The 26,252-nt window shown below is 37.5% G+C and overlaps 1 protein-coding gene across 3 annotated transcripts in view; it reads right to left on the reverse strand.

Moving 5' to 3' along the window:
* The window catches only part of GCC2 (GRIP and coiled-coil domain containing 2), a 32,504-nt gene continuing 6,252 nt past the window's right edge, over positions 1-26,252 (reverse strand). Inside the window, exons 6-23 of one of the 3 annotated variants that reach the window (XM_029998926.2) lie at positions 23,386-25,875; positions 22,627-22,696; positions 21,834-21,934; positions 21,655-21,753; positions 19,327-19,446; positions 17,746-17,910; positions 17,255-17,359; positions 16,499-16,661; positions 15,842-15,942; positions 15,637-15,714; positions 14,757-14,894; positions 12,037-12,158; positions 10,349-10,525; positions 8,659-8,876; positions 7,033-7,227; positions 6,097-6,236; positions 5,008-5,209; positions 1-3,888 (exon numbers count right to left, since the gene is read on the reverse strand). In XM_029998926.2, coding sequence (XP_029854786.1) covers positions 3,818-3,888; positions 5,008-5,209; positions 6,097-6,236; positions 7,033-7,227; positions 8,659-8,876; positions 10,349-10,525; positions 12,037-12,158; positions 14,757-14,894; positions 15,637-15,714; positions 15,842-15,942; positions 16,499-16,661; positions 17,255-17,359; positions 17,746-17,910; positions 19,327-19,446; positions 21,655-21,753; positions 21,834-21,934; positions 22,627-22,696; positions 23,386-25,875 — 4,755 coding nt within the window. In that variant the 3' untranslated portion in view covers positions 1-3,817. Of the gene's footprint in view, positions 3,889-5,007; positions 5,210-6,096; positions 6,237-7,032; positions 7,228-8,658; positions 8,877-9,577; positions 9,755-10,348; positions 10,526-12,036; positions 12,159-12,720; positions 12,977-14,756; positions 14,895-15,636; positions 15,715-15,841; positions 15,943-16,498; positions 16,662-17,254; positions 17,360-17,745; positions 17,911-19,326; positions 19,447-21,654; positions 21,754-21,833; positions 21,935-22,626; positions 22,697-23,385; positions 25,876-26,252 lie in introns of those variants that run through there. The other 2 variants (XR_005931192.1, XM_041119477.1) reach the window with 2 other exon arrangements.

The following is a 26,252-nucleotide window of genomic DNA, read 5'->3' on the forward strand; positions in this document are numbered from 1 at the left end:
TTGGGTAAAGGTGAATTTTATTGAAGTGATGGCCACATGAAAAGGCCATCAAAAGACATATTTCCAACCAAAACACTTATCTATTCAGACTAGCAATTCTGAAATTACTACAATAAATATAATTTTACCTCTTCATACATTTATTTGGTTTCTCAGCTTGTGGGTGGTAACTGCTATTTGCAAGGCTCCTAAGGAAGATATTTTCACAGTACCAGTAATAGTAGAACTAGCAGGTAGTTGAGGAAGTATTGGTGCACTGGGTGAAGCCAAGGCATAAGCCAGATGAAGCACAGGTGGTTAAGCTGCCTTCAGAGCCACTTTGTACAAACTAAGGAGAGTTCTGAAGTATTCCTCCACAATTTCAGGATATATTGTCTGTTATCAAAGCAAAAAGGATGGAGGACAACAGCCAAAGGAAGATTTAAATTTAGAAAATAACCATGTATTCTCTCAATTATACTTTGGGGAAGGAGGGTCACAAAAGAAAAAAGCAACTCTACTTTCACATGTATCACTTCTAACACGGGTTCTCTTTGGCCACCCTGAACCTCAAATCCAACTGGCCACATGTACACTACAGCCTGAGCAGCTCTGGTCTTCCTGTCTTTCAGCTGGAGCACACTTCGCTTGCACAGATGCATCTCCCTTCTGGGTAAAGGGAACGTGAAAGGCATGTAACCCGTTTCTAAGTCAGCATACATAGTTAAAAAGTCAGCCACAGTGCACACACAGGCCTGGGAACTCTGAATCACTCCCATTTTTGGTTTTTAATTAATATATACTCTGCATAGTGATAGTAGAGTCGCTTTTTTTTTTTTTTTTTTTTTTTTAAATTATGCCCTCCTTAGGCTCCGGCTGAATGCAGGCTGATAGAAGAGTAAAAATCCGTCCTAAGCTTTTAAACTCTGGGCAGAGGTTACATTTTCTGGGAAACATCCTAACAGATACAGTACTGTAAAGAAAACAAACAAATGAACAAAAGAACCAGAAAGCAAAGTCAGCACAGTGCTCTTCCGAAAAAGAACACCACAGTATATCAAGAAGCAGCAGTACTAGTTAAAACTTTAAATTGCTTTTTGAAAGCAAATCACAGCTACAATGCTGTACATTACAAATGCAAATATATGACATATAAAAAGTTTTCTATGCAAAATAATCCTGCTTCCAGTCCACATTCTTCTATGCCATTTACTGCAAGTGTATATTAAACTTTGATATATTTGCTTACAGACAGTTTATTGCCACGAAGGTAAGTTCTGGCAATCTTAGCAACAGAACACAGTTTAGTAGCAGTTATTAAAATATTTTTACATTAATTAAGATCTTAATCTTCCATTGTAAAAAAAATATATAGTAATGCAAGTTGTCCACTACATTCATAAGTGCAATATGTGAGCTTTACTAAAAACAGTGAGCATGCAACTCAGACTTGAAAGAAGTCAATAAGCAACTGGTATTTAATACAGCCAGTGATATATGTTACTTGCATACATTTATTCACAGCTTACAATGTTAAATAATCTACAGTTCTGAAACATGTGCATTTGAAAAGGAACTCGTCACAGCTCTTTAGCGATAGCTGAGCAGACATGGTGCAGAAGAGACTAAATCAGGTCAGCTGCAAAACGAGTTTGAACTACTCAGTTCAAACTACACACTCAAGACAAAGTCATACTCTTCCACTCACGTGCTTCCATTGTTAAGATCACAGCAGGAGAATGACTTGCACTTATTTTTATGCATATTTCAAATCTCTCCTGTCACTCTGTTTTGGCATTCTTTTGAGTGACATTAACCAAATCCAGCTGTGAATAAGGAGTTAGAATTCAACATCTGAGATCTGGAGCAAATAGTGAATGCTGAAGATATGGTAATTGTTTCAAAAGCAAACGCAAGAAAGCCTAAATGTAGCCTCGCGTTTGCCATCTACATTTCCAAGTTACAGATGCCTAAAAGACTCATCCCCACACTACTATTTATCAGTTCTGTGATCTGAAAGTTCTGAAAACAGAGAACGTTTTCACAGGTTAGCCCAAACCATAAAGATTCCAGTTAAAACACATACTGGAGGAGGAAGGGAAGGGAAGGGTGGGGAGGGGGGAAGGTGCTTAAGACTGTGGAAAGGAATTAAAATATCTAAAGCAAGCCTGTTGGCTTTGTTGATTGTGTACTGAAACATATACAAGAAGCAGAAAATTAAACCAAAAGCACAGTTACTGAACAGTTTATTCTCGACATGTCCTGCCTTTCTGCTGTTCTTATGTCCAGATTAATCTCAGCCCCGAATAGGGCAATATTAAAGGAATGAGCGTCACTTCCTCAGGGCCTCAACTAAGACAGAAAAGGAAGAATACTACTTAGTATTGGTATCTATACCAGAGAATGATCCTCTGTAAAACAGCACAGAGAGCATGAAAATAGGAGTGAAAAAGATGGAAAGACTCTGGTTGAAAGGTAAGCAGGGTTGAAAAACGTGTATGCATTTTAATAACTTACAAATAAATTAAGATGGTGAAAGGCAGCATGGACTATAAAGGGGAAAAGAAGACTGAAGCTAAAAAAAGGTGCTGATAATAGAAGTAGTAATTCTATGGCAGAGATTTAATTTTCTTGAGGAAAACCAAGTGTTCTGTTGAATAACCTGGAACAGAGATTATCTCATCTATGCAAAAGACGTGAGCAAACGCAGAGAAGTGAGAGAAGGGTATAACATCTTCAATCATTAGAACATTTAAAAGACGCATCTATTGACAAAAAGCTCTGTCCTTTTCTCTCAGAAGTCTTTGTTAGGAGTCTGACCTATGGACTCAGATTCTTCCTTTAGTGTCTTCAATATGACTATGTCAGTATGAGTAGTCTTTTCACTTAAGTACAGACATCACTACAGTAATGAAACATTTATTTCTTCCTGGTCTTGAATACAAACTTCCAACCTCAGGGTAAAGAGACATAGCTTAAGCCCTTTCTCCCAAAACTTCAGCACACTTATGACCTCTGATTCTTGGAGTACTATCCCAAGACTTCCATAGGTGCCATTAACCCCATTAACCTCTACTACAGTACCATGCCGCAGATGTGCCAAGCATTGTATTTCATATAGTTTTAGGCACCCTCTACATTTTGCGGACCGTTGCCTTCATATTTTCAATCCAGCTTTTGCAAAAAAAAAGAAAAAAAAAAACCCCCAACCAAACAAAACCCAACTAAACCCCCCCCCCAAAAAAAAACCAAACAAAAAAACCCACCAAGACTAAAAATTTAGTCAAGTCAAAGCAGAAAATGCCATTTCTTCTGTTTCTTAGTGATTTTACATTTTGTAAGCATGACCAGAGAGGAAATAACTCCATTTTAATTTCTTCAATGTGCAGAGAGTAACACTAACCATGTAGATTAGCAAACTGACAAAAATATGTGAAGGAAACTGTAAACAGTTTAAAATGCTTTAAGTATAAAGTCTAGTTATTCCAGTTACTATATTAGATCAAGTTTTTAAATCACTATCAAAAGAGCCATCACAGGTTTGTCAAATTCTGTTTCTGAGCAATTTGCAATTGATTTGTCACTTCTCATTATACTTCTGATCACCAGCTTTAACATTTACAAGAGGAATAGTTCACTGCTGTCAGAGCATAATATAGGACAGTCTTTCAGAGCTACTGAGGGCTTCTTTCTTAGAAGAGCCTAAAAAGCTGAAAATAACAAACAGAAATAAAAACCTGTAGTTCAATGGTACACCACCAATAGATTGTTCTTCTACATTAAGATTTCTCTTTTTGCAACTGTGGAATGTGTTTAAAGATTCAGCGTTTCCACTGTCTCATCGAAGTCCCGACCAGCTGTGGAGGTATGAAGCCCACCCAGAAGGCCGTGAGGTACTCTCTTCCTCACCTGAAGGAGGAAGAAGTACATGCTTTAAACTAAGTTTATTATGTCAGACATTGCATCATTTGGTTATATGACCTTGCTTCCCCCCTGCCTCTGTCCTTTTTCAAATGCTGTCCTCATAAACTTGTTGAGGAGGTAACATTCAATACCCACTCTTGGGCTGCCATAGATATATGTTCATGGATTTTATCACCAAGCCCACTTTGCTTTGGGTACTTAGGTGATAAATGGCCTCTTTACAACATCCTTTTCTCCAGAAAAATCTAATCAGTGTTCATTAGAGTGCCAGAACAACGTCAAAATGCTATGCACTTAATTTGCATCTCATCCTTTCAAATGCAAGGCCTATCATGGAATGCACTACTTTGCCACTTCCCTTATTTATGCGATTTTGTTCACAAGTTTTAAGTGCTTATATATACAGACATGGTACTTACTCTTTATATTAATTTTAAAATAAAGTATGGGTCAGTTGCTAATGAAGTACAAGAAGCTACAGGTTGTTACTGAGACGTGACGAACAATACCTTACAAAGTGTTAAGGGGACAAACGCTCAGAGTATTTGAAATGGACGGTCAGCGCTTGGGTTAATTTCTTGCAAAGGCTTAACTCTTTTTCTTCCCTTCCCTAGTTCCTTTATTTCTTAAACAAAAACCATACTTGAAGAGATTTTTAAAGTTAATATATTGAAACTAATATTAGATCTGCAGTACTGCCTTGAGAGGACCACTTTAATTATCTTCTTAGAACATCTGCCAAGAAAGTAATTAATTTATATTAACCTCTATTTTATGATCACTTTAACAGAAATCTTTTAACTCTACTCAAAACATGAACTTATTATATTTTCACAACTTACTATCGTCTTCCTAAAATGTGTATGTTTCAGAAGAAATTCTATTTTACCTTAATTTTATTTATATTTTGGGGTATTTGTTCTCTTTTCTGAAAACTGAATAGTAACTTCCCAACAGAGCAAAATGGTTTTATTGCTAGCTCACTGGCATTATGCTGCTAAGCTTTGTTTTTCCTCAAAGGTCTACATAAAAGAAAGCACAGAACTTCAGTTGCCTTTTTTTCCACTTCTCCTTTTTTGTGACAATATTTTGAACACCACCTACCTTGGGCAATTGCAACTAGCTTCCCCTTCTCTTCAGGGCTGAGCTGCAACATGGTGTCTATTACAGGGAGCAGCCTTTCTTTCTCACTTCCCGATTTCAGAAATATGAACTGCAGTAGAACATTCTTCAAGTATTCTAGATTAGCCACAGACTTTTCTCTCTCTTGATTTCTTTCCAATCTTCTTATTTCATTCTTAAGAAGCTGCAGATGAGGGGAAAAAAATATGCACTATTGTTTGCTTCATATAATGAGCAATTGAACAAAGGTCTTTGGGAGAGCTAAAAAGCAAATTATGCAGCTTGCTTCAAAAAGAATAATGTGTGCATAGCAACATATTCTGGACAAAAATCCAGTAAAAATTGAACATATGATAATGTTGTCCAGAAATAACTTTTTATTGATCAAAAATAACATTTTTTGAGAAAATCTGTGCAGTAGTTATGATACATGGTACTAACTATTCAATTTCAGTGATAAAGTGTTGAACAGCTAAATAAGCAATGTGGATCAAAGATTTAACAATATTATCATTCATTAAGAAACATTTTATAAAAGAAAGCTTAGCATGTTTAAAGAATATGCTAACTTCAAAAATGTTTTCATAAAACTCAAGGAGGTACAATAAAAACAAACCAAACCAAACTCTATTAGTACATGTATCTCTAAACATATATCTTCTTTTACCTTAAGACAGCTAAAAGGGGTTACAGGAAGAGAAACCAGATGATGCTTCCCTTGGGATTTACTGCTTTTATCTAAGTGACAACAGTAAAGGCACTTTACTAAACATTAAACTTCCAAAATCTTGAGGTTTGGTTTTGTTTTTTTTTTTCTTTGTAGCAGCTTTTACTCCACTTCCCCCCACACCCTTGACTAGAAATTGTGGGGAAAAAAAAACCCAAAACTGAAGTCAACTCTGGAAGTGCTAATTAGTCCTGTGGAATAAAAGCCCTTCCAAAATTAAGTTTTGTATCACCAAATTTTTATGGACTGGGATTTCCTGAAACATATTTGGTGTTAAACATTTGGTCTAAGAAACAGACTACAGAAATTACAGCTGTCCCCACATTTCCTGCATGTCTGCTAACCTTTATTTGTTCCATTAGGATTGCATTGGTTGCTTCTGATTCACGAAGTAATTCATTCAAGTGATCAGCACTCTTCGCTGTTGTGTTTAGTTTCTGAATCAGTTCATCCTTGGTGAGTTCTGTTTGCCATGGAGGTGGTTCTGCAATTAATTGGAAAAGAAAACTGAGAAAAAGAAAAAGCACTTGCATCTACTTTGTACTAACTTAAGACTTGATTAATGTAGTTTCTTAGAAACAAAATCCATGCAGAGTCAGACTGCAAAATTAACAGGCATCATTGCTGCTTCCACATGCATGTTTTGTGATCTATTTTTGTATGTAAAAGTATATTAGAAGGGGATTGGCAAATCAGTTCTAAGTACGTCAAGATACATGGTTTTAATTTACCCCTTGTTTCCTACCCATAGATGGAGATTTTCAACAGTTCTCCACTAAGTGTTCAGTAGACTTTTAAAACATGATTAGATATTACGATATATTTTTCTACTTTTTGGGGGACTGTTAGAACATTGTTCTTCATGCTGGCTTTCAGTTTCCTAGAAAAAGACTATGAATAAAATCCTGTTCTAATAAGCCACATTAAGATGACCATTTTATCCTTTCATTAACAAGAGTTAAATCAGCACTTAATTGTCTCTAGTGGAGATGTGTCCAGAATACAAAAAGTTCCATAACTATTCACTGACTTGCTCATCCAGTCTTTTCCAATATGACATCTTTAAATCACTAAAACCTATAGCAATGTTTTATTGTTAGTCCTTACTCAAGGACAAAACTCCTACAGAAATTCAGGATAGTGTCAACTCAGTAGCACTTAAATAGACTTGTGTCTTGCACCTAAAAGCATGAAAACACAACGTTCTCAGATATTTTGAGGGCACAAACTTCTGCAACTTATGTAGGCAAGTGCTTCAAAAAGCCACATGTTCTACCTACCAAGTTTTGCTTCTGGGGAGTTCAGAAGTTGTTCCAAGGATGGTACATAGGTGCTGGCTGAAGAGACAGACTCTGTGTCTGTTGTTTCCATACCTTCTCCCTCTTCCCTAGCTACAGAGTGCACATCGAGAACAGGAAGGTCAGTGTTTCGCCGTTCTCTTAAGTTCTTCGTTGCTGGATTTGAAACAGCTGGACCTGAAAGATATTTACTGATGTCTGTCATCAGAATGAAATTGGTAGGGCTATTTCATAGGTGTGACTGTCTCAGACTGGAGAGCAGTATATTAAATAGTCTTCAAAAAGCAGGGGGAGGAAAGGTGAAGAAAAGGGAGAAAGCCAGACACACACATAACGTTAATAATAGAAAACATAGCCTTTCACTCCAAATGACCATAACAATCAAAGCCAGTTTCTAAATCCAAACTTGATTGGCAATTTTTATTTCAGTGACTATGAAACCTCCATGAAACTCTCCCTAAAGATATGTTGTAGTTATGATACAAGTGTCAAATGTTTTAAAGCAAAACAGAATTAGCTTTTCTTTCAACCAGTCCTGTGGGAGGTGTAAATTGTTCTGTTTTAATACTGTGCACACTATCCTGCTGCTGCAGTAACATATGGAAAGAGCAAGTTCTTAAACTGTTACTGCTGCTTGGCAAATGTCCAACTACATTCTAGCTAGTAACTTCACAGATATAAAAACAGCACTTGAGCTTCAACACGGTAAAATCTTAAATTTGAAGAGGGATCAAATAGCAGGTATACCAATAACAAACATTGTTGAAACAGCTTTCAATACACTTTTCTTTAGCTTTACCCCTCATACTGGAGGCAGAGGTTCAGTATGCTCCAAGATCTGAGACAAACTTGACAAGAAGAGCACCAAATATTTACAAAGTAATTTCCCTCTATCTGTCTGACAATGCAGATTCTGCGGAAGAGATAACAGTGATGCAGATTCTAGGACAGAACAGTTCCAGTTGGAAGGGACCTACGACAATCATCTAGTCCAACTGCCTGACCACTTCAGGGCTGACCAAAAACTTAAAGCATGTTATTAAGCGCATTGTCCAAACGCCTCTTCAACACTGACAGGGTTGGGGCATCGACCACCTCTCGAGGAAGCCTGTTCCAGGGCTTGACCACCCTCTCGGTAAAGAAATGCCTCCTAATGTCCCGTCTGAACCTCCCCTGGCGCAGCTTTGCGCCATTCCCACGCGTCCCATCGCTGGATCCCGGGGAGAAGAGCTCAGCACCCCCCTCGCCACGTCCCCTCCTCAGGACTCTGCAGGGACCAGCGAGGTTGCCCCTCAGCCTCCTTCCCTCCAGACTAGACAAGCCCAGAGTCCTCAGCCGCTCCTCACAGGACATGCCTTCCAGCCCTGTCACCGGCTTTGTTCCCTCCTCTGGGCGCATTCAAGTACCTTAAGATTCCAAAGGGACAGTAATAACAAAGACACATTCCTTACTTGGTATCAGTGGATTGATAGCACATGCTGCAGATTCTCCAGATAAGGTTTCTGGTGTATTACGGAACCACAAACTATAAGCATGTTTTAGATTCAGACTCAGGTACACAAATTTGTATCTAACCCAAGAAAACCTGGTATTGTGACTGAAAGTTACCTCTAGTGCTTGTTTCACTCTTGAGTTGGAAGAGCTGAGCTTCTACTCTGGACAGTTGCTGCTGAAGTGTCTCTACTGTCTTCCTGTGCTCTTCTTGCAGGTTCCTGACTTGATCTCTGAAATTGTTCCGGAGAGCTTCATTCTGGGCTGTCAGCTGACTCAAAGTCTGGGCATGCTCTGTTTTCATGACCATGTTATCAGACTGTATTGTGCAGAGCCTGAAAACAGCGTATACACAAACCATAAGAAGTGAATAGCAAAAGACTGCCATTTTTATATTTCAAAATTTTTAGAGTTTAAAGTAGTTTTCAATTTTCATATGTATAGTTATCTTACAATGACAGTGCAACTTTTTTCCATTTAAATTCCTCTTTTGATAGGGAAAAATCTAAGACTGAAAAAGTTACACTTATTACCTATCATATGAATGCACTGTGCTATATAAACTCTTGATTTCTATTTCAGAACACAAAATTCACACATCTTTGGGAAAAAATTTAAATAGAGACACTGCTGTCCAAACATTCTTAAATTCTAAAACTGCACCTTGACTGTTTATAGTGTCATACAGGGCATGTCACCTACCTTATACTCCACTTTCTTTAACATTTCTTTACCAAACACTTATGCAGGACTTCTGAAAACAAGTTTCTAAGCAGCTAAATTTAATTTTTTTAAGCTTCAACTTTACAGTGCAAAAGACGGTAGAAGAGTGTAGTTGTTAGCAAGAAAAATGTCAGTAACATATCAATTGTACTTGGTCTGGAGGTACTCCAGAAGCACGACAAAGTTGTCACAAGCAATTAAACAAGTGCATGTACAGAAAGACTAAGCATAGGACTTGCCCTTATAAGCATATAAGCTTAAATATAGCCAGGGTAGCAAAGAGCTAGTCTCTCTGGGTACAAAGGGAACCTACTGTGATACGGGTTCTTTCCAGAAAAATGCAGAAGGACATAATTTAGTTGATTACAATGAATCATCATGTGGCTATCAGGAACAGATAAAACAGTATAAAGACAGTGACAAGAAGTCAACGGTTCCTAATAGTCAGTGGTAATTTCGAATGAGTATTTCATGTGAACTTCTTTGTACCCTAGAGAAAAAAAGACAAGGAAAGACCCTTTTTGAAGAGGTCAAGTATTAGGTACTCATGTGATTTTTCAAAAAGTGATACAGATTAAATAGTCTCTTTTCATTCTGAAAGAAACAGCAAATTAAGATTGTGGCAAGCATAGACTTAAACCCCACTACCTTCTGTAAGAAAGGCACTTGGTGGACACAGGACTGGATATTTGGTCAGTGAAATCATTTGCTCTGCATTTAACTACCTTATTTCTCTAACAGGAAACACCCATAAAATTTAGCTAAGCAGTCCAACACAAATGTAGCGCTGAGCACTGGACTTAAAAATAGTCAATGTGCTTAAAAAAAATGTTAATTTTTAAATCTGATAGTTGTCAGGTAGAAAGCTTGCAGAAATCTCAAATTCCCTGATCAGCTACTCCTTCATTTTCATGCTGAAACTTCTGAAGGCTCATGAAAAATAGCAAACAATCCTTTTGAAAATTCCTTGTACTTTCTCAACAATTATGCCCTTTCTTTGAGTACAGTTATAGGCCACTACATGCCCAGCCCTTAAAGTTCACACAAAATAAAATATCTATATCTATTCAACAGCAGACCATACTTTTCACGGAGTTCTGCCTCTTTTGCAACAGTCTCTTGCAGCATCTTATTGTGTCTTTCCAGCAGGGTGTCGTGTTCAGACTGCAATGCCTGGAGTTCAGACGCATTCATCTGTGAATTATGCTGAGCATCTTGCAGCTTAACTTTAAGTTGATCTATCACCATTTCCAACTGTTCTCTACAAGGGAAAAAAAAAAAAAAAAAAAGAAATAAGCAACACACATTTAAAAAGAATTATATTATTTCGGAACCTATATTATATCTGCAACATTTTGGATAGCTGATCCAAATTGCTTATTTAATAATTAAAACAATACAGCACTATGACCAAAATAATCTTAGAATGTGACTGCAGCAGAAACAATTAGGAAAGCTCTGATCATGTTTCAATACAGGTACAAATAGATTTATTGCATCCCATCTGAACAGTTGGGAACATAACTAGTGGGAAGAAAGTGTGCCTGCTACCACTTTCTACTTCAAGTTGGTTTGGAGGAACAAGATAGAAGGAGAATAATATGTGCGAAGCAGATGGGAGAAACAATTTCTTCTTAAAGGTGGTGGAGGGTTTTTTGTTTAGTAAATGCACATCAGTTCAATGAGACTCAATACAGGAGACAAAAGGTTGGAGGTGATTTTGAGCAAAGGACTAGAAAGCAACATCAATCCATAAAAACAGATGAACTGTGTTGGTCAGAAATAAATCAAAATCAGATACACCAGGAAGAAAAAGCCTTAAGTCACACACATTCTCCTTTTATGCTTTCTGTATTTATATATGTGGACATCTTCATTATCTCATTAACTGTATATCTCATTAACCCTTGGAGTTGATACTTGTAAATAATTTCTTTGAAAACTGTTTCTCCTCTGTTTATGGCTTGATTACTTGTCCACTTGGTTTCCATGGTGACCCTCTTTCACAAAAACTTAACAATACCAAAACTTCTCAAAATTCTTCAAAAACAAGAGAAAGAAATGCAACTCTTGTAGTTTGCTTGCTTCCAAGAAAAGAAGAGGTAGATACATGAAAAAAACCCAAACCAACCATAAAACCAAAGTCCTCTAACAAAGCACAAGTCTCCCCCTGGTGGATTTTTAGCGGCAATTGCAAGTACTGGTTTAAGATCTGTTGTCAGAAATGACTTTTGACACCTCGTGCATAAATGCCCAGTCTGTCACCAAGGACAGGTATCAATAACTTATAAAAATAACTTACAGGAACTGATCTAGTTTTACAGTGGGTTCAGGCATTTTCTGAAGCAAATCTGAATTTACGACTATACTTAAATGATTTTCAGGGAACTTTTGGCAGTGTAATTTTTTTTTTTTTTTCCCAAGTCTTTCCTCATATAACAGCTAATAGGACAACAGTATTTTGTAAATCTGCTGGAACTGATGACTGAATAGGCAGCCAGAGCTTTACTTACACTAAACCATTCCTTCCTGAAAAAGTTAAAAGTGAGCTCAGCTGAACAGTACCCACCTGCTCTTTTCTTCTTAGTTGGAAATCGTGCTTTGCCTTTACCAAAGGAACTGGGGAAGCAAACTGCCTCCCTTCTGATACTTTCCTAACTCAAGCAAAGAGTTAAATAGTGGAACTCACTTGTTGGTCAGGAATTAGAAAGACAAACACAATAACTTGAGTATCAGTATTTTTCTGTATGCATATAAAAATTTTAGTTTTACCTTTCTTGTTTGGCTCCCTCAGATTCTGTCTGAGAAGCAGATTTATTCTTTTGCTGTTTTAGAACATTATGAACACGGACTTTGTAGCTCTCGAATTCAGATGTAACAGATGCTTGTTCAGCCTATCACATAGAAAACAAAACGCTTAATAAGTTATGCTGTTGACTATAGCTCCCTTATTTCTCTAAAATGAAACGCATCGTATATTGAAAAAAACCATTAAGAACCACTTGTTGCATTTTCTGCCTTTAAATGGATAATTAAAATTGTGACTACCATAACAGATCATGTTTCTTTAGACTTTAAATATCATAAAATGTGAAACTTGAGACACTGATTTTACCATACAGTATTAAAGAAAGAATACTTGCAAATTAAAGAAATTACTTTCAGCAGGGATTCACAAGCAAGCGGTTCTATCAAACAGCTTTAAATGAAGGCAAAGGTGAAGGAAAAAAAAAGGGATAATTCTGTTCTCCTTCTATACTACCCAGGTGAAAAAAATCTAATATGCCTTAAAGTTATGCATAACTTTGAGGAGTTAAGTTAATCTTGTAATGGTAATACACAGCACAAGAGATAATATTCTAGTTGAATGTAAGTGTGCTTGGTCTGTCTTCTAAATTCAGCTGATACATGACTTTCTGCGGACATACAGAAAATTACCTCACAACATAGCTTCATCCTTGACTGTACACTATACAGCACAAATTATTCCCATCCTTCAAGTACTCATGTTGTATATTTTTCTAATAAAACACAGATGCAGATTTTCATTCTTGGATCTCAGAAGGTCATGGATTCATTAGTCATCTTTGAGATGACTAAGATGCTCTCATGTCCAAGAGGAGGATTTTGGAAAGCTTCCCTTGTGTTGAACTGGTGAGTGAAATTCCATGGTGCTGACCCCAATTAGCCACTGCTCCAGCTTTTCTGGAGTCTGTAAGATTTGTGGGATTTTCTTTAAATTAATCATTCTCTTTTCTTCCAGTCGAACTATGTGAGCTAGAACAGTCCTAAGTCCTCAGGTAGACAGCCTTAAATGCCAGCATGAATTTTGCCTTCTAACCTACTATCTGCTTTCATGTCTGTCCTGGTTTCAGCTGGGATAGAGATAATTTTCCTTCTACTACCTGGTATAGCTTTACGTTTTGGATTTAGTATGAGAAGAATGTTGATAACACACTGATGTTTTCAGTTGTTGCTCAGTAGGGTTTAGACCAAGTCAAGGATTTTTCAGCTTCTCCTGCCCAGCCAGCAAGAAGGCTGGAGGGGCACAAGAAGTTGTGAGGGGACACAGCCAGGACAGCTGACCCAAACTGGCCAAAGGGGTATTCTATTCCATGTGACGTCATGCCCAGTATATAAACTGGGGGGAGTTGGCCTGGGGGGATTGCTGCTCAGGAACTAACTGGACATCAGTTGGCAAGTGGTGAGCAATTGCATTGTGCATCACTTGTTTTGTATATTCTAGTTCTTTTATTATTATTATTGTCATATTATTTTCCTTTCTGTCCTATTAAACTGTCTTTATCTCAACCCACAAGTTTTGCTTTTTTTAGCCTGATCCTCTCCCCCATCCCACTGGGTGGGGGGGGAAGTAAGCAAGCAGCTGTGTGGTGCTTAGTTGCCAGCTGGGGTTAAACCACAACAGTGTCCACCTTTCCTTTAGACAGAATTTTCCTTCTTTAATAACCTTGTAATAATATCTGTTTTCTGGATGTAGGGGCGGGATGTAGGGGACACAGCTAAAGAGGAAGGCTAATCTTCCAACAGCTTCAAGCCATGCCATCATGGAAGATCTACACCCTGACTGGTTTCACAACATCAAGGAGCAAGCTACCATGGGTAGGTACCGCAAGTCCCCAGTTATGAAGAATGCATTTGTAAAACCATGATCTGTATCTACCAGTACAACGCTGGCAAGCCTCCTGTAGCAGCAACCACAAAGTTTGTCCATTTCAGTTCACCTTTTTAAAATGCAGAAGTTTTTTTGAGAGGCTGTGTTCAACTGTTACTTATCTGCAGGATGCACACCTATCATACAAGAGGGGCCATAGAGTGATGCAGTAATCTCCATAAAGATAGTTTGAACATAACAGTCCTAGTATATTCTGAATCTGTCCGTCTCCAATGCACACACTAGATTCCAGGAACATCTAACAGTGTCATATGGACAAAAACCCAGAAATAATAAAAACCTCAGCAGTAGCATCAGTTTCACCTGTAGCTCAGCTGCCAATTAAGAAGCTGGTCTTACAGCAGCATATTAAAAAGGTGCTTGCAAATATATTTTTCACAGGTTTTTTTTTTTTAAAGTGGTATCTGTGTTAACTGTTTTTATATGGAGCAAGTTACACTCCTTTTATGTTTGTTGTTCCCCCCTTTTCTTTAAAGACTTCTTTTTTTCCCCCCTCAGTGTATACTTGCTGATCATCTGGAATGAACTCCAACACCCTACTACCACTGCAAGGTTTTTCCTACTGGAAATATAAGAGTGCAGTTCAGATGTTCCACCACAAGTGATACATGACAACCGGGACAGAGTCTGGCCTCTCCTCTATACCACTCAAATACATTAAGCACTGAGATAACTCCCAATACTTGACAGACAAAAAGACAAGAGTGAAAGATCCTCAAAATATTTTTAGAAAAGCAGACAGTGAGTGGAGTAAATCTCCCTTCTAAAGTCTCTAACATTACTTCTTCCACTAGAGTACCTGGGCTGCTCTGCACTCTTCTTGCAAGGTTGCAATTTTTTGCTGGTAAGCACTCAACGTACGCTGGTGTTGCTCTGAAGAAGTTCGCAGGTGTTCCTGAACTTTATGCTTTTCTGATGTTAGTACAGCCACTTGAATCTGAAAAAGTCAGTTGAAAACTTCACTGTGACAGAATTTTTTGTTCCCTCTCCAAGAGGGCATGCCACAGAGCACTTAAGATTCTACTATAGTAATTCCTGCACAGAACTGGTGAATATAAAATTAAAATCCAACAAAAATAGAAGAAAAAAAATAGACATGGGCTACAACGTACTTAATTAAAAAAAAAAATTTTTTTTGAAGAGAGAATTGAAGAGAAAATTACAGTGGTGGGGTGGCAGCATTTAAGAAAGCCAACGCCTCTCCCTTCCCCTCCCTGCTACCTTTCATTACCTTCAATTCCTATTCTGTCCAACCAACAAAATTTATACAGATGGACAACACTTGAGGTTTCTGATGATGTTACATTCTTTTGTTTTTAAACTGAGCAACTTCCATTTTTAAAGAAATTATTCTAAAACATATCCCAGTTACAAGCTTCAAATTATGGAGTCCTCTCTTTTGGTGGAAAGGGAAAGAGGAAGAAAGGGTAAAGCTGTTTAAACAACATCACAAGGGAACTATTTGGGGAAAGCAGCAAAGAGACAAAACTCATTCAAGAAAAAAAACAAGTACCCAAGTAATAAAAATAACACCTTTTCATTCTTCAGCCTATAGTCCATCTGCCCAGTGCAAATCACACCCTCATTACTTATATTAGGGTTAGGGGTTATTACTTATATAAGAAACCTTATTACTTATATAAGAAACCTTATACTAATAAAGAAGTGAAGTTTCTTGCCTTATAGGCTTCCACTTGTTGTTGACTGGCTTCCAGTTCCCCTTTTAATGATGCCTGCAACATTAGATGGTCATTCTCCTGCATGATAAAATTATCTGGTTATTAAAGCACCCCAAACCTCAGCAACTTAACAATTCAGTTACCAGCCCATTTTTTAAAAGTTAGTTTAAAAATGGAATACACAGTCATTAACATCTGGACTTACAGCTTGTTTTGAATCAGCCAGTTCTTTTTTGGTTTTCACCAGGAGTTGTTTTATCTTGGCATTTCTTTCCTCATCCTGTTGCATAGTTGACTGAAGTGACTCTAATGCAGAAAACAGCAGTTATAGGCAAAGGAAACTTCCCCTCCTATATTTCCTTAAAAATATTGGAAAATATTTAAGCAAATTCTGACAGATTTCTTAAGAGCTGCAAACAAGTAGCTTACAGTAAGTTTAGTGTCCTATTCCCAAGTATCACAAAGATCTTCGAATAAATGAAACTGTTTTAAGACTTACACTTAAGGATAGAAAGAAACGAAATTTTTAACCACATGCTAACTGGTAAAGTTTTATGAGTGTGGTATGTCAGAAAGAAAACCCCTGTCAGTCACTGACTTTCAGAACTTATTATTAACTTCATCAGGTGAGAAACACAGTTTATCAGGCAAGCAATTGGCTCTTATTTGCTGAATACTAGATCAAGTGACTGATAACCTAGTAAAGTTTCCTTTATGGAAAAGTAATTTTGACTATGTAACTGTTTAGTATTTCCTGCAAACCTTACTCTCACTCATCGACTTGAGAAGTTGTTTCTGAATTGTATTTTTTTACCATTACTAACCACACCATAGTGACTCTTGCTGTTTATAGTTTACTCACTTATTTCTTCCTGTAGTGTCTCTTGCTTCTGTTTCTGAATCCCAGTCTCTTGCTCGAGATCCTCTATTCTGCTGTCTTTATCACTAATCTTCTGATTAAGTTCTTTTACTAGCCTTTCATAATCAGCTATTTCCATATCCATCAGTGTACTCTTTTGAGCATCCTGCAAGGTACACACAATGAAGTTATAGCTTACAATCTGCCTTGGCTGCTAAGAACTTTTTTTTTTTTTTTAATACAGTTAAAAAACTATATTGCCTATCCAACAAAAAACTTTACAACTATCCATATCCACAAGCAACACCCATCCATCAGGTTTCCACATCCTCAGTAAATAGTCTGTTTTAAAACAAAAACCAGAAGCTTTGAAAAACCTGTTGCTAGTTTTAGGTTTTACCAGTAGGTATTTTGCAGATATTAGTTTCCATCACCTTCAGTCCTTACAAGGGCAGCTTCTGGGTAGTGCACCATATGAGTACTCGAGACATCTCAATTCTATTCCTATTTCTACTCATGACAGGCCATATAACCCAAGCTAAACCAACCAAACAAACAAAAAATAAAAAAAACCAACCCAAACCCAAAAGCATACATCAGCTCTGCAAACACAAAACCAGGGGTAAAAGCCCTCATGTTTTCTCTTTTGCCAACCTTGGGCTTAAGACTCCTCACAACAGAAAGGGAGGCATTCAACAGAGAAAGATGAGCCAAAATCTTTGGTAGTCCATTAAGCACTAACATGAACAGCAACTCTACCTTTCTGGCCAGCTCTAGCTCTTGCATAGTTTTCTGCAGATGTTTCTTTTCCTTCTGAAGTTGCATCTGAAGCTCCTCCATTTCTTGGAGAGCACCACTATGTTCCTGAAATTTATATACTTGTCAATTAGGCAGTCCAATTTCAAAATAGATGTCAGCATCTATTTACACTTAGACACACACACAGACTTAGGTTGTACAAAGATTTTTTTTTTTTTTTTTTTTTTTTTTTAGGAAATCACTGGGAACCAAAGAAAAACCCAGAAGATAATGAAGTGGTTTTTCACATTCTGTAACAATCCCCAATCTACTCTAAGTGGCAGTCTTGCAAAGTTCTTTCAATGAACAGCCTTCAAAAAAGATCGAGTCAAGTAACAAGAAGAGAAAGAATGGAACTTGTTCTATAAAAACACGGTTTACAAAGGTCTGACACAAGTCACATCCAGTGAAAGTAATGCTTCAGCCCATTCACCATCTCTACAGAGTACTACCTTTGTTTTCTGTTCTTTCAGAAGCTTTTCAGCTTCTAGTTCTTTGTCAACCTTTGCCTTGGCTCTTTGTATCTCCAGTATCTGAGCTTCCAGCAGCTTAGCATTATGTTGCAGTGTTTCAACACGAGCCAGGAGGTCTTCATTAGCAGAGTGTAACTGATCATGCTGAAATGATCATAGTGGAAAGATAAAAATATAAGATGAAGTTGTGTATGACTTTGACAGATAAGATGTTGTCTATATTTAAAAAAAACAAACACTGATTTCTATCCAACTCCCTTACAAACAGCACTCCTACAGATGAGTCTTGTCCATCTTGTTTTAAACCAGAATAAGAAATAGGCTAAATTTAAGTCACTAGCACAATTTGCTTATTTTGTTCAGAGTTCATTTGTCCTGCTTTCTGTAAGATGGCTAGAATTACAAGAAATCTGAAAAAAATACCCCAACATTTATGCTTTCTGCAAGAATCACCCTCCTCCCACAATGATATGCAATGTTCGAGTACATATTGCCCCACGTCAAATACAGCTGCTGTATTTACAAATAAATGATCATACTATTAATTCCTAGAAAAGATTTAACTGCAGCACCACCAAACCTTCAATGAGACTGTATCAGTACATAGTAAGAACTCCTCCTGTATCTGGGCTATTTTTGCAATGATTTTAAAAGATTTAATTTTGACATCTTCAATGTTTCATCTCGGTCTCTATTATGCAGATTAAGAGCAAAGTATAAGTGAAAGAAGCTGCCAATTACCTAAACAGCATTTTTATTTACAAAATACTTCATAACAAACTTAAAAAATTCAACGTCTGCATAATCAGCAGAATATATGCTACTATTTGTCATTTATTCCTACGCTATTCACTGGTAGCTTCTGTTTATAAGGAAATGGTGGCCTAGGTGGATCTTCAGTGTAACTATGTAAAAGGGCCTGGGACTTTAATCCTAAATCCCAAACCCATTGCAGTTAGCTTTGCAAAAATGTGTCTCACAGCTGCTTAATGCCATTTTAAACTCTTCTGAATGCCACTATAGTCTACAATGCATCCTAGAGTCTCATCCTTGTGAAAGATGCAAAAAACCATAATTAATTCAGTACGTGTAAACACGGTTGATCAAATAACAAAACCACATTCTGTCTAAGAAACAGAAGAAAAAAATGCAACAGTTGAAGGTTACTGTACTTCATTAGAAGCATAGGTGTGAAATCAGAGAAATAGTGCAACTTTGCTACTTTGTTTTTGTATCTAGTACATGCAGCAGAGTTGTACCTCCAAATCAAGCCAGAGGTGATCACCTACTCTTTTCTGTGAATTGACCTGGTGCAAATTAAACCCTTTTTATTGAAAAAGCCAGACATTCTAGATATATTTACCTTTGTCACGGCCCAGATAAGAGATCAGATGTTGAAAAAAAACCCCACACCTGAATTTCAAGTCACTATCCAAAATGCACTTAGGTTATGTATGAAACTATATATAGTAAACAATCACATGAATAAAACTTATGCTCAATAGGTAAAATAATTTTTACTGTAATTATCAATAGATCAGACGCACATACAGAACTAACCTGCTGGGATGACACCTGTAGCTGTCTTGTGAGGTCATCTATCTGACGTTCAAGATTATTTGCTCTGCCTTTTTCAGAATCCAGCTGTTCTCCTTGCTTATCATATTCCATCAAAAGATTCTTAACACATACAAACACAAAACCATAATTTTTTACCATATATATTGCATAAGCACATTCTATACCTCACACACTTACTTATCTTCCTAATATTTTAGCATATGAGTTGTCTTACTGCAACATCAGAAATATCAGAATGAAATTAAAGCTATTGTTCCATTACAGGCTCTGGGAGAAACCCTTTTGAGTTCATGAAATTCTAGAATAATTCAGGTTATAGATCTGATCAGACCAGATTACTCAGAGCTTTCTCCAGTCAGGTCTTTCCAAGGACCTGCCTCCAAGGATGGAGATGGCACTACACCTCTGGGCAACCTGTTCCAAAGCTCGACCATCCTCATAGGTAAAAAAGTTTATCCATGTATCCAGTTGGAATCTCTCCTTTCAGTTTAGGACTACTATCTCTTATCTTGCACCGCTACTAATAACCTGACTGTATTTCCCTGATTATGTCTTTGTAGGTACTGGAAGGCTGCTATTAGGTCCCTTTGAAGTCTTCTCCAAGCTGAGCAATTTCTCAGCCTTGTACATCACTTATTCAAGTCCCTCGACCATCCTGGTCACCCTCAACTGAAATCACTTCAGGTTATGAATGTCTTTCTTGTATTTGGGGGGAGGGGAAGGGACAAGACTGGCTGCAATACTCTCAATGATGTCACAGAATCATTTAGGTTGGAAAAGACCCTTAAGATCATTGAGTCCAACTGTAAATCTCACACTGCCAAGTCCACCACTAAACCATGTCCTAAGCACCACATCTACATGTCTTTCAAATACCTCCAGGGATGGTGGACTCGACCACTTCCCTGAACAGCCTGTTCCAATGCCTGACAACCCTTTTGGTGAAGAAATTTTTCCTAATATCCAACCTAAACCTCCCCTGCTGAAACTTGAAGCTGTTTCCTCTCGTCCTACCACTTGTTACTTGGGAAAAGAGAGCGACATCCACCTCACTACAGCCTCCTTTCAGGTAGTTGTAGAGAGCGATACGGTCTCCCCTCAGCCTCCTTTTCTCCAGGCAAAACAACCCCAGTTCCCTCAGCTGCTCCTCGTAAGTCTTGCGCTCTAGACCCTTCACCTTCAAGGGAATGCTGACCAAAGAGACATAATGACTTCCCTTGACCTACTAGCTGTACTCCTGTTCTTGCAGCCCAGGATGCTGCAGCCACCTTTGGTACCAGAACACAGTTTTCTCATTCTCAGTGCACTGCCTACCAAAATCCTGAAATTCTTTTCAGCAGCCACATGGTCCCCAGCTTGTATCAAGGAGTTCCCCTCTCCCATATGAAGAACTTCGCATCTGTCCTTGCTGAACTTCAAAAGGTTTCTGTCAGCCCATTCCTCATGCCTGTCTAGGCCTCTCTGAATGGAAGTCCAGCCCTCAAGTGTATTGACTGTTCCCAATTAGGGATAATCTGAGAACTTGATGAATGCGTACTCCATCACCTTCTCCAGGTCACCGTTAAACAGGACAGGTCCCAGCACAGACCCCTTTAGTACCCCATTTGTTACTGGCATCTAGTACAAGCTATTAATTGCTACTCTCTGAGCCAAACCATGCAACTTTTTTTTTTTTTTTTTAAGCACCCATTCAGTTGTTTACCCATTTAGATCGTAACGTCCTAGTGCAGATACAAGAGTACTGTGAGAGAGCATCAAAAACCTTCCTAAAGTCAAGGTAAGTGACATCCACTGTTCTCCTCTCATCCACAACTCCAACCATTTTATCATGGCAGGCAATCAGATTAATCGGACGTAATTTACTCTGGTAAATCCCCAGTCACCTGCTTCTGCTTCGTGTGCCCAGAGACGTGCTCCAAAAGGACTCGGTCCCAGGGAATTGTTAGTTTATGTCTTTATCACTTAAGGACTTTCTAACTGATCCCTAATTTAATGTACTTTGAAGAATTCACAAGGATTTATGTTCTGCCTAAGCAACACATTGTTTGATACATATGATGCTAGATTTAAAAGGTTTAAAAATACCACCCAGTAGAAAGGAAGTGCATTATTTTCTTCTGACAGCAGCCACACAGTTCTGTTACTAGAACCTTACATTTCTTGATTTGGTTACTCAACTGCACTGACATAATTTCTTTTACCAAACATACTTGTGCAAGTAAATAGCAATATACATCCAGGCTAGGTTTTAAAAGCAAGTATTTTCTGACAGTTCACTGTCTTTCGTAAATATAGTACTATTCTTACCTTATAGCTTTCAGCTCCTTGAATGACATCTTTCATTGAAGCAGACAACTGATCTTTTTCTGATCGAACTAACTCCAATTCTTCCCTCAGAGTCTGCATCTTATTACAAAGAAGAGTGTGTCATTAAAACAGAACCCCACATACAGAATGTTCTTCATATTAAGAAGCAGTCAGGATACCTCTTTTCTGCTGGCATCTAATTCTTTCTTTGCTTTCACAGCAACCACCTTAATTTTATTTAGCTTCTCTCCTTTTTCTGCAGATTCTTTTTCCAGTCTTCCTAAAATAAATAAATAAGAAAGTGAAAAAATACGCCTCCCCTCTCCCCCAAGAAATGAAATTAAATGAAATTCAGTTAGAACACAAATACCAGCATGAGTTTGAAACAAAATAAAATATAAAGCAGGGGGAGATGTTCAAACGTTTAATTCAGTTAAGCATTTAAATTTAATTTAAAGCTAGAACACCCAGCTGCACACACAACTTAGGGACAATCTTTCTCTTTTTTAGAGGCTTCCACTACAGTTAACGTTAAAAGCCATATTCCTGTCTACTTCTACATACAGTTGTAACAACTCAGAACCATTCACTTTCTAATGCATTGGGATAACTGCAATGAGGCAACAGTAGTTTTGGCCAAGTGTTGCTTTCCTCTCCCCTTGGCAGCCTTCTTATTGACAGGATTATTTCCCATATTTAAAAAAATAAAGATGAAATCCACTACACCGTTTACAGCCCAATGTTCACAGGAAGAAAACACCTTAAGAAATATCAAATGATAACCGACTTAAGATTGCTAACAACATTTTTAAATCCCTAATGGAAAGAATATTGTAGAAAGTTGCACTGATATCTACTTCCCTTGGCCTTCCTTGGCCTGTAGGAAATACAGGACAATTATGTGTAGAAAGAAAAACTAACAATCCAAAACCCCCAAACTGTTTACATAAAAGAGAACAGTGAGAAAGATACCAATTTTTTCTTGAAGCTCTGCTACTGAAGACTGTTGATCAGTTTTCTCAGTCAATGTCTCCATTAAATTCTGTATTATAAACAAAGATATAAGTATTACAAAAGTTTCTTTGTGATATCTGTTTTTCCCCTAACAAGCCAGCAGAAGTTGCAGCTACAGCTGGACTGTGTCTACATTCTTACTACCAAGAAAGTCTTTATGTGCAATTTCATATCAGTTTGGTAACTGAAAAGCATACTTATGTTGAAAGGAAAACATTCCAACCTTTTAACAGCTGCTTTCCATCCTGTCCGAGGACAAAAAAAATGGGAGACCATTAATTCTGCAGCTGTCAGTTTTACATAACCATCAATTCCCAGGACCTGAAGTTAGGAGTAGCTAATGCAGATCAAGCAGGAGTTTTGTTTGAGATGGAGATCACAGAAAGTTAGAGGTGAAAGATTATGAGGTCAGTTAGTCCATCTAGTTAAATGATCACTTTGAGGGATATCAATAGGAAGAGAGGTTCAAGTACAAGCAACTTTTCTCAAAATAGCACTATGACTGGTTTTGTTTGGTTGGTTTTGTGTTTGGTTTTTTTTTCCTGGGGGGAGGGAGGGGATTCTGAGGTGCTAGGAAACTCAGGAACATGTGCTTTCTAGAAGGGAAACTCACTTTGAGGCCAAGGAAAAAAAAAAAAAGAATTGAAAGTATTTTTTGAACCTTAATTCTGAAGACTTTAGAGGTTTAGTCTGTATACTTCAATAACAAAATATAACCTTTAGAGAACTCAGTTCGTCTTTCACATTTCTAAGTTCAGTTTCCTTTTGTTCCAGAATGAAATTTAAGTCGTCTTGTTTTTCTGATCCTTTTTGCTGTTCCTGTATTTGACTTTCATAATAAGCAAGTTTTTGAGTGATCTCTTCAATATTAGCTAGAAGATCTTGATTTTCAATCCTTGTTTTTTCACTGGCATTCTTCAGCTCCTGGATATCATGTTGAAGCGCTTCTTTTTCAGACAACACTCCTTCCAATTCTTCTCTCAAGAGATCCTTTTCTTTTTCAAAATCCTGAATCAGGCATCTATGTTCTGTATATTGAGCTGCATTTTCTTCCTCTAGTCTCTCAACTTCCCGCTGCAAATGAAGAACTTTCTCCTCATTCTGTAAAGCAAGGCACTGCTCTTCTTTCATTTTTGCCAGGCATTCATTTGCAATTTGTAACAAGTTAAGAGAATCATATTCCTCATTAGAATCTGAAACACTGGACCCCACTTGCTTAAGTAAGTGGTACAGCTGAGTTCTTACAAGGGATCTGTGTGCTTGTTCACTTTCAAGTAATGTTGATATATGGTCTTTTTCTGCAGTCATCATTTGTAATTTTTTTTCTAAGTTTTCAGACTGCTCTTTCAACACTAGCCAACCATCTTTTTCGGATGTAATCTTTTCCAGCTCTTCACTTAATTTGTCTTTTTCCTGAATGATTTTCCTATTTTCCTCACAAAGAGTATATGCTTCAGATGAAAGGTTCTCTCTTTCACGCACTAGATATTCAATCTGGTTTTCCAGTTGCTCTAGCATTTGAGCACTTTCACTCTTCCTAGTTAAAGCTTCATTCAGTTTCTCCATTAATTGCTCCACCTTTTTCTTCAGGTCGCTATTGTAGTGATTAGCAACATCTACTTCTTGCTGAAGTTCCTGAACTTTTCCTTGTTCTTGCTTGTACCTTTCCTGAAGGGTTTCTCTCTCTTCACCCAAGCATTTTACTTCATTTAAAATACCCTTGTTTTGATCAGTAAGAGCAATGATCTTCTCTTCCAGTTCTTTCACAGCAGTCTCTTTTTGGGTGATGGAGCTTGTTATTGTGTTATTCTCCTCCTGAAGACTAACAATTTTACATTTAAGTTCTTCTATCTCTAGCTGATTAGATGACAATTTTTCTGTTTCTTCCTGGAGGCGATTCACAGTTTCAAGAAGAACATCCTTTTCATTGAAAGCAGCTCGGAGTTTCTGTTGCAGTTCACTGACATCAGAAGCTTGCTGCTGTCTCATTGATTCAAACTCCTGGCTGATCTTTCCAGCAGATTCTCCTAGCTCAGTCTGTAGGGTTTCCATCGTTTCTCTCAGGCTGTTGTAATTGGACACTGCTTCTTCCTTCTCCTGAGTTAGCTTTTCAAGTTGTTCTCTAAGTTCCTGCATTTCAAAAACTAATCCCATCTTTTCTTTTTCAGAACCAGATAATAAAGTTTCATTTAGTTCAGAAATTTCTCTCTTATGTTGCTCTTTCAGAGTTTGAGTCTCTAACTTATGCTCTTTTACGGTGGTTTCACAGTGCTGTCTTGCTGCTTGAAGCTCCAGTTTTAGTTTTTCGATTACACAACAGTAATCTTCTTTAGCAAGCTGCAATTCATTTATCTTAAAGTCCAAGTCTTCCCGCTCATGGAAGTACTCATCCTTTATGCGATGGATTTCCTCCTCCAGTTTTAGTTTAACGTTACTCATGTAAGTTAACTCATCTTTTAATATACTGTGTTGGGACTGAAGCTCTTCTAAACTATGCTCCAGGTGCCTAATCTTTTCTTCCATTTTCACTTCTACACAAGGTTCTTCTTGTGTATCTACAACATCCATCTTGTTTTCTACATTTTTATTTAAGACTTCTCTCAGTTGCTCCAAGTCATATTCACGCTGGTCAGTACGAGCACACATTTCATCCTTCGCATTTTTCTCTTTCATTAAGCTCTCCTCTGCCACACTGTGCTGTAACTGATTTATCTGATTTTGCTTTTCTTCATTTTCTTTAGATGATATTTCTATCTGATGCATCAACTCTGACACCTCTTCCTGATGGGCAATTTTTAATTTTTTAAGCTCTTCATTCAGATTTTTTATTTCATTGTGGTAACACTGAGAGTTGCTTTTAATAGTTTCTTGCAGATTTGTCACCTCTCTGTTTTTGTCTTCATTCACTGTTTCCAACTGCTTGCTCAGACACAAAATTTGCTCCTCATAAGTAGATCTCATTCTTTGGACATCATCTTGTAATCTTTTAACTTCTTTTTGACTATCGCTATGACGTTCAATCTGTTCCACCAGCCCCATTTGTTTCTTCACTTGTTCCTCTAATTCCATTTTCAGCTTTGTTAAGTCCTCATCGTGTTTGCATTGTGCATTTGCTAATTCACTCTTCAGAGCCTTTATTTCTTTCAGAGAGTCAATACTTGATTGCTCCAGTTGCTTCTGCAATTCTTCCGTCTTGGCCACTGCAGCCTAAACAAACATGCAAGTTATTAAATACTGGTAATTTAGCACACAGAATTTCCAAATAAACTGTTTACAATAATGAATTAGAAGATTTCAGAGCCCTTAGTTTTAAAAATTGCTTAGTTTTTAAATATCTAACTATATTAGGACAACTCAATTCAGAAGACACTACAAAGTACAAAGAAGTTTGCAGAATGAGAAAGAAAAACAAAGTCTCAAATCACGTTTACCAGCATAATTTCACAAAATGGTTATGATAGAATAGTTGCTAAAGCCAAATTGTGATAATGGATTAAAGACCAAATTACTTTTAGTGCATCAAATTCAAGTATCTGGAAAATAACAGTGTTCATCAATTGCAAGCAATTCACTCTTCATTTTAT

This window comes from Aquila chrysaetos, chromosome 23 (assembly GCF_900496995.4).
Source record: "Aquila chrysaetos chrysaetos chromosome 23, bAquChr1.4, whole genome shotgun sequence".
Lineage (NCBI taxonomy): Eukaryota > Metazoa > Chordata > Aves > Accipitriformes > Accipitridae > Aquila > Aquila chrysaetos.